The sequence below is a fragment of the Podarcis pityusensis genome (genome assembly GCF_964106645.2).
Source record: "Podarcis pityusensis genome assembly, chromosome: 4".
Lineage (NCBI taxonomy): Eukaryota > Metazoa > Chordata > Lepidosauria > Squamata > Lacertidae > Podarcis > Podarcis pityusensis.
This window is the reverse complement of record NC_138027.1, coordinates 44,469,269-44,484,824: the sequence shown is the minus strand read 5'-3', so window position 1 is coordinate 44,484,824 and position 15,556 is coordinate 44,469,269. Positions and strand designations below refer to the sequence as shown.

At 38.2% G+C, this 15,556-nt stretch overlaps 1 protein-coding gene across 1 annotated transcript in view; it reads right to left on the bottom strand.

Moving 5' to 3' along the window:
- GBE1 (1,4-alpha-glucan branching enzyme 1) overlaps positions 1–15,556 on the bottom strand; it is a 145,975-nt gene that overhangs the window by 70,299 nt on the left and 60,120 nt on the right. Inside the window, exons 3-7 of the mRNA XM_081003909.1 lie at positions 14,253–14,260; positions 12,129–12,251; positions 10,144–10,279; positions 6,803–6,893; positions 4,486–4,695 (exon numbers count right to left, since the gene is read on the bottom strand). Coding sequence (XP_080860035.1) covers positions 4,486–4,695; positions 6,803–6,893; positions 10,144–10,279; positions 12,129–12,251; positions 14,253–14,260 — 568 coding nt within the window. The remainder of the gene's footprint in view (positions 1–4,485; positions 4,696–6,802; positions 6,894–10,143; positions 10,280–12,128; positions 12,252–14,252; positions 14,261–15,556) is intronic.

Below are 15,556 nucleotides of genomic sequence, written 5' to 3'. Positions count from 1 at the left end.
CTCAGCGAGGGAATAAATTAAAGTTAGTAAACAGTCCAATTTCCTTTATTCTTTAAAAAAAAAATGTATATTCAAAGTTTAGAAAGCTGCCTTGTTTTACCAGCATGTTTTCACATGGTTTTGCACAGGATGTGTTTTATACTACAGCCGCAGCAAAAAGTACCAATACTATACTAAAGGATAGTGCATTTCGAAATACAGTGAGAATCAGGGGTGAGAAAATGTTTTCCTTCTAGATATTGCTGGATCACAACTCCCACAATCCCTGGCCATTGGCTATATGGCTGGGCCTTATGGGAGCTGGAACATGTGGAGGATCACAAGATTCCCCATCCTACCTGTTAAAAAACAACAACATGGTTTCAAAAGCTTGTCAGTTTCTATATTAAATTCTGTGTGTGTGTGCGCGTGTGTGCATTCGTGCGTGTGTAAAAACAAGTAAGATGCATTTACATCACTCATCTTTAAATCTTAGCCAGAAATGAGCAATTTGGACCAGATCCAGTTCTTGTATGTTTCTTTGGTTCTGTGTATGTGTGTGATAGTGTTAATGAGAGAGAAAGGTGTGTGTGTGTGTGTGTGTGTGTGTGTGTGTGTTAGGACCAAAGCCTTGGTTTCCACTTTTCCATTGACATTTCCTGTTTATGAATGGAAATAGGAGAGTAAAAGAAGACAAAACCATTTTCAGGCATTAAGCCTACTCAATTAAAAACAATGAAGAAGGGGGGTGCAGTTGTGCCTGCTGCCCTTCCCAGCATCCCCCACTGGCTCTCCTTCTGACCTTTGGTGTGTCCAGCTGAGGGCACTTTGAATGCTTTCCACAACGCGTTCCATATCGTGAGGAAGATACCAAGTGTGTGCAGCTGTTGTTGCTTTCTTGAGTTATCTGCTCAGCATGGGTTTGAGATCTGTGTCATGGACTCACCAGTTGCTGGATCTAGCATCTGCCTCTGTGTTATCCATTTACAAAATGGGGTAAATAGTTTCTAAAAGGATGTTGGACTAGATGGGGCTTTGATCTGATTCAGCAAGCCTCTTCTAATGTTCATTCCCCAACCAGCCATTTTGTGACTGGCTCAGGCCTCTTAAAATGTTATAACAACTTATGGAAGCCCTACATCCATTATAATGATTCATTAAATTTTAAACAGGTGGAGAGAATTGGTGGAGAAGGATTTCTTTTTCCAACAAATGAGAGAGGAACAAAAATTGGAGTTGGTAGGAGAGAAAGCTGGTCTAGACATTCCATGCTGGACCAAAGATAAATATTCTTTTTTTATGAGTGACCATTTAATGTGTTTTATAACATACCAATAAAAATATAAGAAAAATTGCAATTATTTTCCATGTCCCTCACAAATATGTCAGAGCACAGCTTAATTACCACACAATCTTGGTTGGGGTTTTCCACACACACCCCTTCCCCTAGCTACATTTTAAAGATTTTGCACACAGCTGTGTTTGATTGTAGATAATAAAGGAAACTGGATCCTTCAAGGGAAATTATATGTTATTGCAACATCTTCTAACTAAAGGAGCATCTGTGGCTTAAAAGTCTCCTATTCTGTAATATCAATTTAAACGTAAAAGCAGAAGAAAGGTTTCATCCAGCAAGGCTGTTTATTAAAAATTAAAACTATGTCTTCTGTAGCATATCTGGTTTGTATATATTATGAGCCGTATGCACAGGGCTAGGTTTGGGGGGAATATTGAAGATGACTGCACATCACCACTGTCCATTCACAATTCCAAAAGCCAAACAAAAATGCACAACCAAAATTTTAACGCCAGCGGTGATGGTGACCAGTGCAGCTGAGCGTTGTAGGAGAGAAAAGCAGTACAGCCCAGGGGGACATTTTGCCTAGAGCCCCCTCAAACCAGGTTATGTTCTGAAGCCACATGATGCCACCACCTTGCTGAAGTTCAGCAGGCCTGAGTCTGGTTAATGTCCAAATGGGTGACCACATCTTTGCCACCATAGGTTCCATGACACATGAAAGACAAGATATAAATATAATAAAATAACAACAACATTAATAACTGTATCCATCATGTCCCACTGTACTATGCAAGCTCAATGTGTAAAATTGCAGAGTGGTCAACGAGGATAAGTTTAGAAGGCAGGAGAGTTTAATGTATACAGGCTATCGTTTTGCACAGGGATTCCATTCCAGACCTCGCATGCGTCAGCAGAGTGCGTGTAAGCCTGCCCTAGCCCTTTTCCTGATGTCTTTATGACATTTTGGGACTACTTCTGGGTTTGGCACCTGTACTACCTTGAGTTATGTGGTGATAAGGGAGGAATTTAAAATAACTGTAACAACAACAATAGTGCACTACCATTAACAAAACAAAAAAAAGCTTCTGTTATTTTCACACAGAAAATATGCTCACTGCTCTTACACATCCCCACAACAGAAATATGAAACTTGTCAAATGAATTGGTTTGCTGATGATGTCATTGTTTGACATACAGTAATCTCAAAATAACATAATTTAATTTGACAGTAATTAAATGCCCACTATATCCCCAGAGAAAACCCACCTGTGATCACTCTGAAAGGCCACAGGATGCCATTCCTGCTTCGTGAATGCAGCTTAGAAAACATTAACTAATTGGCTGAAAATTCCCACTAAATTTGAATAATTTGGAATATGACCAGATAAAAAGGTTAATACTACATTAACTACACACATCAAACCTGTCCACATCCTCAAACTTATATATATATATATATATATATATATATATATATATATATATTATATGCAGGGAAGTGTGATATAATTTGTCATATTTTATTTCTTTCTACCACTTCTAGGCTGCTTAAAGACAAAAGTCTGTTGGACATTTTACAAAAATAAAATAAAATATATAAATATGAGGCAATCCATAAATATACAAATAGCACAAAAACAGAGAACCAACATAAAACATTATCTAACAATATAAAAGCAGACGACCATAAAATTAAAAACCAGTAAAAAAAAAGAAAAGCAAACAGAAAGCAATTTCTGCTGAGATCTGAATGCACTAATACATATTTGTCATATTGGTATTAAAAGTCCTAGGATGATGATGAGGATGATGCTCCAACAAGCACTGAAAAAAGCATAACCTAGGTAACCAGGGAAGTTTCTCTGGGAAGGGGATTCGACAATTGAGAGAACACTATTGAGAAAGCCCTCTTCCTACTACACACTTCCTGTCTATGGTGGGTGGAGGCACCCTCAGAAAGGCCTCTGATGAAGATCTGAAGGACCAGGCAGGACAAGGAGGGAGTCCTTTAGAAAACAATGAAGCCCTAGATTCCTTGGAACCAAGTGAACACCAGCACTTGGAATTGGAAATGAACAGGGAGCCAGTGCAGTGGACAAAACTCTGGAATAATGTGGTCGTATCTGCCATTCCCCATTAATAATCTTGCTAATAATCCTATTTTGGACCTATCTAACTCTCTGGAGTATTTTCAAAGCAGTCCCACATGTAGTACGTTGCAGCAATCCAACCAGGAGCTTATTAGAGTGTGGATAACGACCACAATGCTCTCTCTCTCTCTCTCTCTCTCTCTCTCTCGATAGGGTTTTAAGTATATATCAGCCAAAGCTGATAATTGTACTCCAAGGCACCAAGATCACAGTTACAATGATAGATCCAAGAGAAAGCTACATTCATTAGCTTTCCTTATCAACACTACACCTGCAGAAACTAACCTGGAGCAGGTATCTGTAAAGTGCTTTGTAATCCTGTCCCAGCAGGCTGAGGATTCTTCAAATTCCACTTGAGGGCCAAGTTGCATAAAGTTCCTCAGAAAAAGTTTACTTATATGGCACTGTGCACATGCAGTGGTATTGCAAAAGTATAACTTCTTATCGCTATCATTACTATGTAGTTGTTTGCAAACTTCAGCCAGTGAAAATGCAGTGGCCAGACTGGTTTCTGAAATCAGCATTCAATGTCATATTTTTTTGTTTTGTTTTGTCCCATCTGCCACTGGCTTCCAGTTTATTTCAAAGCGTAATTCAAAGTGTTGGTTCTTCCCAACAACATCCTAAATGGTTTGGAGATTTGAAGTACTCTGAAGCTGATGGGGTTCTCTCTACAATCAAGCAGTATATAAATTTTATTAAATAAACAAACAATAGCAAATAATCTCTCCGTTTAACGTGTTGTTTTAGGTGCTTTCCATGTTGACCCAAGCTCCAAAATCCTGGGAAATTACTGCTGTCTTCAGCCAACACATTCTATAAACATGATGAGTGAAGAGACTCTAAATTCAACTTGGCATATTGCATTCAAGAGGAAGAACGAACAAACAGGAATTATTTTTTTTTGGGGGGGAGGATATTCTGAAGAATTATTTCAGGAAAAATGAAATAATCCTATTTTTTCAAGAGCCATCTTAATGAAGTGAATAGCATACACAACTATTCTTAAATGTCATGTTTTATAATGAGTATCTCACACAAGTTATTTATACTTACTTTGCGTAGTCAAAAAGTCGGCTATCCCACAATGCATGTGTTCCTCTAGGACCAGAGTGGAAAAATGCATCATCTGTGCCATCAAATTTGTTCAGGCCATCCTCAGAATTCTTTGATGCATGGCTGTGTACAACATCCAGCAAGACAGTAATTCCCATTGAGTGGGCCACATCAATTAGTTCCTTCAAGTCATCTGGAGGTCCATAACGGCTAAAATGTTGAACATTGAACGTTATTGGTTTACTATGCACTAGAATCATATATACTTGCTTAATGGTAGCACATATGCTTTGTGTGTATGAGGTTTTTTAACATTTCTTGTTCAAATGGTCCTAGGTAGCAAGGGTGAGATAAGCTCTTTCAAAGATGCTACCAATCAAAGGAGGCAATCCCAGGCCTTGGAAGACTAATAGCTTGACTCAGTAGAAGGAGGTAGCTTTTTTACTCCCTGCACAGGTTGGCACACTGCAAACGCTTGAGACTTAGAACAGAAAAAAGAGGGCAAATCACTTTCCCTTGTTCAGGCTTAAAGAAATGAAAGCCAATTTGTCTTGACATGGGTGCTGTGAGCATGTATAAGATAACGACTGTAAAGCACTTCAACACAGTGAAGTACCTTATAAATGGAAAGACTGAAGTTTTAATTCGCATCACTTCTCAGGCATTTCAGGAGGAAATTATGGGAGGAATTCAACTTTGTAGTCTTCTGATCTAGAGGACTGGTTTATTCTGCCCACGTGAAATATTCTGTCCAGCTCTAGGCACCACAATTTAAGGAGGAGATTGACAAGCTGTAATGTGTGCAGAGGAGGGCAACCAAGATGATCGAGGGTCTAGAAAGCAAGCCTTATGAGGAACAGTTGAGGGAGTTGGGTATGTTTCGCCTAGAAAAGACAAGACTGAGAGGAGATATGATGGCCATCTTCAAATATCTATCCAGCTGTCATGTGAAGGATGGAGCAAGCTTGTTTTCTCCTATAGACATGTAGCTGGGAAGGGAGCAGGGGAAGAAGACATTGCATCTCCATTCCCCCATCCCAACTGAAAACAGAGAAGGATCAACTCTGTAGAATGCTCCTTCTTTGCAGGGAAGCCGCTTGTGAAGGAGCATCCAGCACCCTGCATGATGCCTGCACACAACAGTTGTTGCACCGAGGCATTGATTCTGCAGCATGTTTCTTCAAGGACAGGACAGCAGGCAGGAAGGAGATTCAGAGAGAACCAAGCTCGTACCTTCTCCTGGGAAAATATAGCTGGTGGTCAGGGAGGTCTTGGCTTTTTGTGGGGTTTAGCCACCCTCTAATACCCCAATAATGCTCTAGGCCACCCACAGCAATCCATAGCTGCCCAAACTCAACTGTGACAATGTCCAAATCCCTCTGAAAGGCCCAATATTTGGCTTGGGGCTTGGCTGTATCTGGTGCAGAATCCTAGCGTCTATACACACCTCTTTCCTCTGCTCGGACAAGCAAAAGGCATTGTTTGTTTGTTTGATTGATTAATTTCTTACCCACCTGGAAGGTCTTAAGGCAGGTTACAACAATTCAAAATTCTATATTAAAAACAGTTTAAAACAAATTACAATCATGGCAATATGGTGAGTTTGGAAAATGTCTATCTCAGGTGTCAATGGCCAAGGCGTTATCAATGTTAACAGAGTTAAAGGACAGATTATAGCCAGAAAAAATCCACTCAGCATACCAAGCTGAGAGAGTTGAAATGCATTTTTAAGTTCTCTAACTTACATAATTTATGTCATACATGTGTAGTACTTATTTGGTCTGAAATTGTATCACAATTTAAGACCAAATAAAAACTACACATATACAGCAACAACCATATATTTATTATTTGTGTTATATGATGAAGGGCGAGTAATAAAGATAATAAATTATTATGATGATACATCATCATGGGAGCTGCTTTTCCATGGTTTAAAAGCCTTTTAATCAGTTGGCTCTTACTGATGATTCAAAGGAAACTTTCAAGCAATAAAGTAGCCAGATCTATAAAGCCGATTGCTGTATCAAGCAGATTCCAAATATGTGTAATGAGATTATACCAACTCAGGATGTAGGTATTTCACAGCTGAGTGCAGCTACTGAACAACTGAATGCAAAACAATTTCCTACATTTGTGAAGCTAGAATATAAAAGGCGAAATGCACTTCCAAACATATATATATAGCCTCCAGAAGATTTGACTCAATTTTGCCTCACTGACTGTTAGGCCTATCTGAAAACTTGCTTTTTGAAAACACCCAAAAATGTTGGAAAACAAAAGTAAACTCATGAGACATAAAAAAACTTTAGCATACCTGGATGCTGCAAAAAAGCTTGTAATCTGATAACCAAAACTAGCGTAGTAAGCATGTTCCATCACAGCCATCAACTGAATGCAATTATATCCTGTTTTTCCAAAAAGAAGAAGGAAGAAACAAAATTTCATTCATGGTTGTTCTCATTTGTACAAAGTGTCTGGCCTACAAGATATTCATTTTAGCTAAAAGACACATTGCATTTAGCCAGAAAAAGATAATTTAGACAATATGTTATGAGCAAACCTACCAAAATAAAGCCTACGGGAGACATCACTTCCCAGCCATACTGGGAAGGTTGATTTCTCAAGCACTGAAAGATTAGCCTTTTAAGTACATAATATGCAAATATAATCATAATTTGACTTTAGAATATTAACTATGCCAATCTGCATGTCCTGAACTTCAACTGCACTTTTGATATTTACACTGTTGATCATAAAAAGAAAAAGAGTAACCGACTATGCACATACAAAACCTTGCGCTTTCCTTAATGTTTCAAACATGCACCATTTCTATCTAATCGTTAACATATTTTTCTCCAAATTCATTTCCCTCAAGGAATCTCTCTAAAAGAACAAACATTAAAGCAATGGAATTTTGCTTTGAAGCTTACTGAAGGAGCTGAGGACCAAAGGAAAAGAAAAACCTTTCTTTTTGTCCCTTATCCAACCCAAAATGTTTTTCTGTGATATTAAGTGAAGGAAATCTGAAGGGAAAAGTACAGTTTAATGATGAAACCACCAGCACTTAAAACAAATCTTTTACTAAGCTAACTTTTATGTCAGCAAATAAATGCCCCTTCAGCCACCAAGCAAGGATTATAGGCAAAGGATAACCTTCAGATCTGTTTGAAACTCTGTGGAAGCCAGAGTTTCTCTTGATTCTTAGTTTTCACTAAAATCTTTGACATGTCACTTAACCTGCTCCTCAAAATTTTCATAATGTTTACTTAATTACTTATTTTTCCTTTTGCCCTCAAATCAGATGTGAGAGATGGGTAGTATCCGCTTAGTTAACTTAGGTTGCAACCCTCAACACCTGAGCTACAGAGAAAGTCCCATTGAAGAAAGTGGAGCTTTCTTCAAGAGAAAAAACAGCTAACAAACCTTCTAAATCAAACTAAAGTTCATCCAGAACGGCAAACACCAGACACCAGATATTTATGGAAAGCCTAAAATCAGGGCATGAGGACAACAGCTCTCATAAATTTATCCCTTTGAAAGCTGGTTGAGATGGTGACCATTATTACATCTTGTGGGAACAAATTTCTAGTTTGACCACACACTTTGTGAAGAAACGCTTCCTTCATTGTCTGTTCTGAATCTCGCACAGTTCAGCTTCATTGGATAACTCCAGGTTCTAGTACTATGAGTGAGATCTAAAAGCTTACTTACTTTCTCCATGCCGTGAATAAATTTATAGACTATTTATGCACAACTGCTGCATACTGGATTGATGTCATATGGTACACACCGTGAGTATGGTTCAACTAAGTTGTTGCATGTGTGGGACAAGGCCCACTCATGCAACGGAAGAGGTACAGAAGGCACAGAAAGAGTACAGAGGGAGCAGATCTCTTTACCCATGGTACGTACCCCATTTTGCTCTACATTGACTAGGAAAGGGGTCTTCTACCCCATGACTTCAAGACCCCTTTCCTAGTCAATCTCTGATTGCTCAGGTCCTACTAGTATAAATGCAAAGTTTGGATTTTTGTCTAAATGTGCATCACTTGACACATAATTATGCTGAGCCATGCAGATATTGGTAGGAATCATAAGACCACAATGTGACACAAACTTTGCACAAGTTGCACTGATTTTTGGTCCATTTCTGGGTCAAATTCAAAGTGCTGGTGTGAACCTTTAAAGCCCTTAATGTTTAGGTGTGACGTTACCTAAACAAGCATCTGGATAGAGAGGTACATTCTGTCTCGCTGAGGTTGAACTGAACTCTGCACTATCTGTGCCTAGGAGAGTGTTTCCCAGAAGAGGTTGATATGCCAAATATGACCCTAACTAGAGATACTGAACTTTGTCTAGGTCACCTTCAGGATAGTCTAATGCAATCTGTTCTATGTGGGTCTCCCTTTGAAGATGGTCCCAAAACTCTAATTAGGGCAGAATGCTGCTTCTCAGTTGCTGGTGGAAACAAGATTAGGACATGTAATGCCAATTGGTACCAGTGGCACCAGATGCTGGTTTTGAACTTTAAAGCCTTAGAAGTTTGGAGCCACAATTCCTGAAGAACCACATACACCAATATGAATCTGCCTGGATATTAAGGTCTGCAGCAGAAGCTCTGCATAGTTGGCTGGCTATTTGGGAGATTCAGCTGGTGAGTACAAGAAACAAGGCCTTTAAAATCTCTCTTCTTTGGAACACTTTATCCTAAAGGTTATTCTCTCAGAATTGGCCATTTGAGTAGCAATTGTTTTGTTGGTAATTTATACTGATGTCTGTAAACTCTTTTAACTGGCCTAGGCATTGTTAACATTGTTGCTATGCATTGTTTTATGATGTTCTGAATTGCCCTGGGTGGGCTATGCTCAGAAGGACTGTATATTAATTATTTTGGCATACATATTTTGACATTTCAATCAACAGTGAAAAATCAATTTTCAATATCATTTCCCCTTTATTTTTGCCGGGGCAAAGATGTGTTTCTGTTTCCTAATATTGAGTATTCACTTGTAAAATTGGGTTTATATTAGTATTTAAAAATGCTTTAAAAACTGCCTCTAAAAGAATTATTTTAAAACTTTCTTCACTTCAGTAGTTCTGAATACAGAGTTATGCAAACCTTTTCTGTTCTGTATTACTTAGTTTATACATGACTATTTAATTTTATTGTTTTCTTGGCAACTAACCCATGCATCCAGCTATAAAACAGTTTTAGAAAATAGTTTTAGAAATGCATGTTTAAAATGTTGTTTTTTTTATCTAGCTTTTAAGAAAATGCTTGGTCCTTTACAGATGCACTAAAGAAAAATTAGCTACTTTGCTTGCAACAATGCAGTGACGCAGAGATGCAGGATGATACATGCAATTAGATTAATAATTTCAAATACGAGTTTTATTTCTGGTTGTTGTACTCCACAAATAAATGATCTAAGCACTATAAAAAGCACTCATCCACATGAGGATTTCAGTCCCTTTTAAAAAAATATAAAACCTTTAGTTCAGTACAAAAGAATGTTCAGCACACTAAAATACATTGCTATGATGCATTAAATATCAATACGGAGACAATCCACAGACTCTCGAAATGAGCTTTTCTAATAAAAGCACAGGGCTCATTAAAAATTTATCTCAGAAGAAGCCTCAGATATTACTTACCAAGATCCTTGACTTTCGGAAGTACATTGTGTGTGAAGTTTTTATATGAAGCTATTTTCCCTTCAGGGGAAGCAATTCCCACATGAGATTCATAGATCCTTAAGCTTTTAGGCTTCTTAGGAACAGGATGTCTCCGCTGCACAATGGAAAAATGATTTGGGAATAAAAATGTGAGAAGCTGTCAGTTATATTAGACAAGAACTGGTAATCTGAACCAGCACATTCACTTTAAGATAAATGCAGCTGTTATATAACAAATCACATAAATTCGTAGGGTGGGGGGCAAGACAACTTCAGTCTCAAGACTGGTATCATCCGTACAATTTCCCTTCACAAAACTTTCTCTTTGGTCATGATAGTCCCTTGCCACCAACCGAATACCAAAATGGTCAAGATTAAGTGAGCTGCTTGGGTTCAGCCTTGAAAAAGCCTTTCCCAGAAAAAGAAAGATCACCAGCTGGAAGGAATGTTTCGTTTCGATTCACCTCTTGTGAATTAAACCAGGTTTGTTTGTTTTTCCCAAACCTCTCCTGCCAGAAACCCTTTTCTTTGTCGATTTGAGTGTCAAGTACCCTCTCTGTGTTGCACAGCATTATGTGGTGCGATTTAAAGTAGAACCTCAGTTGACACAGGGCACTGTGGACTGACCTTTAAGAAATAAACAGTCCTAGATGCACACTCCACTGCCCATCTCAGGTGCTATAAATGGCAGGTGAAGGACGGCCGTGGAACTATCGGCTGCTAGAACTTTGGTCACCAGGGAGACCCTGCTCAGCTTCCAGGGAAATCTAAGGTTCCCAGCAGCTTGTTGGAAAACAGGTGCATGTTTTAAACTTATTTTTTAACTATTGTTGGCAGGCACATTATCTGCTCAAAATGTTGTACTACCTCCCTGACTGCTATCACCACCCCCACAAAAAAAAAAAAATCTCATCTGTGCTTCCTATCATTAAATCCAAAGGTTATTTTACTGAGCTTATTAGAAGTAATACTGCAGAAGGAACATCATGAATTAATAACCAATCTTTTGACTTCTGCAAAAATTGTAATTGCAAGGGACTTGCATAACTCTGTAAGGCCTGCCATACCAGAGTGGGTTACAATATTGTGGAGTGTTGCCAAGATTTTCAAAAATCACAAAGTTTATAGGGCTGCAACTTTTTATGCAGCTAACAACTTTTTATGTACTTTTGGAAGAGTAAACACAAATAGGTATGGATATTTATTTTTCAATTCTGTATGTAAATTTCTACTTTGCAAACAAAGCTTTTTCTTTGTTTATCTGTATCACTGGAACTGATACTTGATACATCTTATGCATACCAAATTAAACATTGAATGCAATTTCCCTGAAAACCAACATACTTCAGAACACCACAAGTCCTACAATCTCACAATAAGATCTTCAATTGCCCCGAGTTTGTTAAATAACTTCTGTAATCATGTTGGGCAGGGGGCGAGGGGAAGGAACGGTAACTCAAAATACAGGGACATGCAAGGATTCCATTTGCATGCTTTATGCCTCAGTGTATAAATAAAAAAGTGAAACAACCACTATGAAATCATTTTTTCAGCTTTTACTTGTAAAAGAGCATCAGATTCCAAATATAGTGGAAAGCACCGTTTTTTATGTAATTTCAACCAAAGTATTACAGCTAACATTAGTCTATTTTCCAGCAGACCTTCCACCAGCTTACCTATTTATACAAATGCACAGGCACAAAAAGTGTACCAAATTCATCTGCAGATGTGTGTATGTGGTTTGAATGACTTTCCTAACAATTAAAAGGAAAATGAACACATACTCCCTTCTAATAAGTTTATCTTCTGTGTAAAACGTTATCTAAGGCTTTGCAATTATTACGAGTAAATTTGGTATAAAATGGCCCATTTTTAGATGATCAGAAAATGTAAATTTAGAGGAAACATACCACTCACCAATACCCAGCCCGTCCTATATTCCTAACATATTTAAAATAGCTTACTCTGTATGGGGTTGGTGGCTCCCAATTTACCCAGTCATAGTTCACATTGGCACCCTGAGTTACATATCTTGCCCAGGGTGAAATACGGTAGAGGACTTCTCCACTTCTGCTTTTGATAACCACCTAGAAAATTAAATATAAAAAGAAATAGACAAGGTTAAACTAAGGCCAGAATTATACATTCTAGGTAAGGGGAGGGGGCTGCTACAAAGTAGTAGCATCACATTTTCTTCGCTTCCTCTGTTTCTCTGTAACATTTTTCAATTCAAAACATGACTGAAAAATATCATGAAGAGGCAGCCCCACAGAGGGTCCACACAAAAAAAGAACTTTAATACAAAACTGGTTATGGAGGGGAAAACCAAGCAGCAAGCTGCTGCATATAATACAAATGATTATACAAATAAAAACACATGGATGTATCTAGCTAAGTACCCCCCCGCCCGAGTAAACCCATTGAAATAGATTAGCTTAAGTTAGTCATGTCCATTAATTTCAATGGGTCTACTCAGAATGACTAACACTGAATACAACCCACTGTGTCTGAGAGCAGACTGAGGTAACGCCTGGTACGGAGAGCCAGGAGGGTCAATATACTACAATGCCATCATCACATTGCAAGTTTCTCCATCCCTCAAAGTTGCAGACAATTCAAAGTGGGCTAGAAAAACACGCAACACAGTGTCCTTTAGGTATTTTACACTACTAAATGTTTCTGGGAGAGGTAACTTGAGGCTGATAGCAGCAGCCACATCTAATTCCACTGTACAATTATTTTTTTTACAACGTTTTCATTTGCAAGATATCTAAACTTACTGAACCCAATTTACAGTATTGTAACAAATCACAAAAAAACCCAAATCAAAACAGGAATTCCTGGAGAAAAAAACCTGACATTTAGCCAAAAGCACGTTGGGACTGTATTTAAAAGAAAGCTTGAGGTTCCAAAGCACACATTCATTCATTAGTTTTAAAGCAAATTTTATATACTGCTTAATAATAAATAAATAAACCTCTAATCAGTTTACATAAAATAGTATAAAATATTAAATAAAAATAGTGGCAGGTATTAAAAACAGTAGACACAAAAAAAAATAGAGATTAAAATCAGGATCTTGAAAACAAATATATAGAATAAAATTTAGGTTTGCCTAAAGGGAGGTTAGCAGGTGTTGGTTTACACAGGGATCGTCTCAGTGCCAGAGTACATGTTGCCATGGGTAAGCTACCAAAACCTGTCTTAGCAAGTGATCCCTATCCCTACCTGTAACATAAAGTCTCACAACTCTACCATGGTTGCCTGGAGCATGCATTGAGAGTGAGTGACAAGACTCTGAGTGCAATGATTGGTAGGCTCACATTATGGTAGTGCAGTTCTCGCTCATCTCTTCGTTATCAATGCCCAATGTCACCAGAGAACAGAGACTCACACAGTGGGACATCTACATCTTTGGGACCCTTTCTCCAGAATGTAACCAATGCCTAACTTTCGGTGTTTCCACTCCAGATACCAGGCAATAACTTTCTATTTGTTTACGCAACTGGAATAAAGCCTACCATCAGACAAACAGAATATTAATTTTTTTCTCTCTCTCTCTTTTAAGTATATGCAGTACTTTTCAGCAACTGTGTTTTTAGTGAGTATTCCAACTATCTCTACTGGGTCAACTTGAGAACTTTACAAAAATATAGAAAGAAGGCGGAAAGAATGGCCAAGATACAATTTTTAAAGCAGGTGTGGTATGGAGGCAGGCAGAGAGGCAAACTGGTTGTAATTATCTATGCAGTGTTCTGACTGAGGAACCAGGTCAAATCAATTGTGCAAAAGACTATTGGCTCTTCTGATTTTGTGTGTGCACAGTTTTATTCGTATCATGCTAAAAAAACCCTATGAGCAACCATTTGTGCCATACCTGTGTCTGCTCCATAGGCAAGCAAATAACAGGGCCATAGTAGGTCATCTACATTAATTATGCCAGACTACACTAAAATACCAGGTGAAAATTATCCCTAGGAGTCTAACATCCATGATTACCTATTATACCACCAAATACAGAATTTCAGGGAAAGGGCGTATGATTCACACATTTAAATAGGATGAGGAACAGCTGGACTCCATCGCACCTTTTTTCCTACAGAAAAAGGCAGTTTTTATTAGAACTTTTGGTTCACTTTATATTCTGTAATAGGAAACAACATACCATGGGAGGCACATTCATTAGGTCAAAAGCCAGAGAAAAGAACTAGGCTAAAGCAGCATGTTCTATTCATTTCCCACCAAGACCAATAGTTGATGGTGTTGGGGATTTTTTTAAGCCTTCATTCTGCAAAAACTAGTGCAAGTTCTGACAATTGTATCCCAGTCCTATATTGCTATAGAGGAAATATCAGACTTTCCCATAAAATGGAAATTCTGTTTGAAGCAGCTGTAATGAGCAGCTCCTCAAAACTGTTCACTTGGGGAGGGGGGATCACTAAGGTAACACAGTAGAATTGAATGCTGAATGTCATTAAGATTTGGAACAAGTTGAAATTATTTTCTCTTTTTTGCAATCTAGAAACAGGTCTTTCTGAAATCTAGTTTAGGGGAGAGTTTAATGTGCTTAAATACAGATACTGGGCCCTCGGGTTTCTTAGTTTAAAACTCCTGTTAAATCTTTAGGTTGAAATGTATTACGGAAAAAACCCCTGTTTTTCTCCATCCCCCATCCGTCAGGTTTTAGAGTTTAAGTAGCACACAAGAGAACCGGTCCTTAATTAAATGATGAAGCCAATATGAGCTGCCTTTTAAAGTGCTGTACAGTGAATAATAAAAGGGCTTACAAGCGTGATCCTACACTAGTGCATTTCGAAGTTTCACAGACATACTTGTAAGATAAAAATAAAAAGTCTATCTTTCAGCAAAGCCTTAAATGAATAACTGGCTGTTGTAAAAATGTAACACTCTCTCTCTCTCTCTCTATATATATATATGTGCATGTCTGTACATGAACCTTCCTGCTGGTAAGGAAATCCATATCATAACCCAGATGACTTGCTAGTGTTGCCAAGCATTGGGACAACTGACTCAGAAAATTCTCTCCATTTCCAGAGGGTCAGTCCACGTTAGTCTGTTGACAGCAAACACAAGATATAAATTATTTTCTTTCTCTGCCTCCCCCTTCCACACACGCTTTGCAGCCTGTTCTGAATATTCTGAACAGCCAGTATGACATTTGAATTCTACATCTGTATCACTGTCCTTCCCAGAACAGGAACTAAAAATAATGTACACATTCTTATTTCCTGAAAGATAGAGTCCCAAACCACTAGGCTACGTCAACAGAGTCCGTTATCCTTCCCTTTCTTCCAGCAAATGCAATTTATAACAGCATTTAAATCATGTTTGCTGGTAGTGTTGCGGCCTCAGATTCAATCTGCTGGGGATG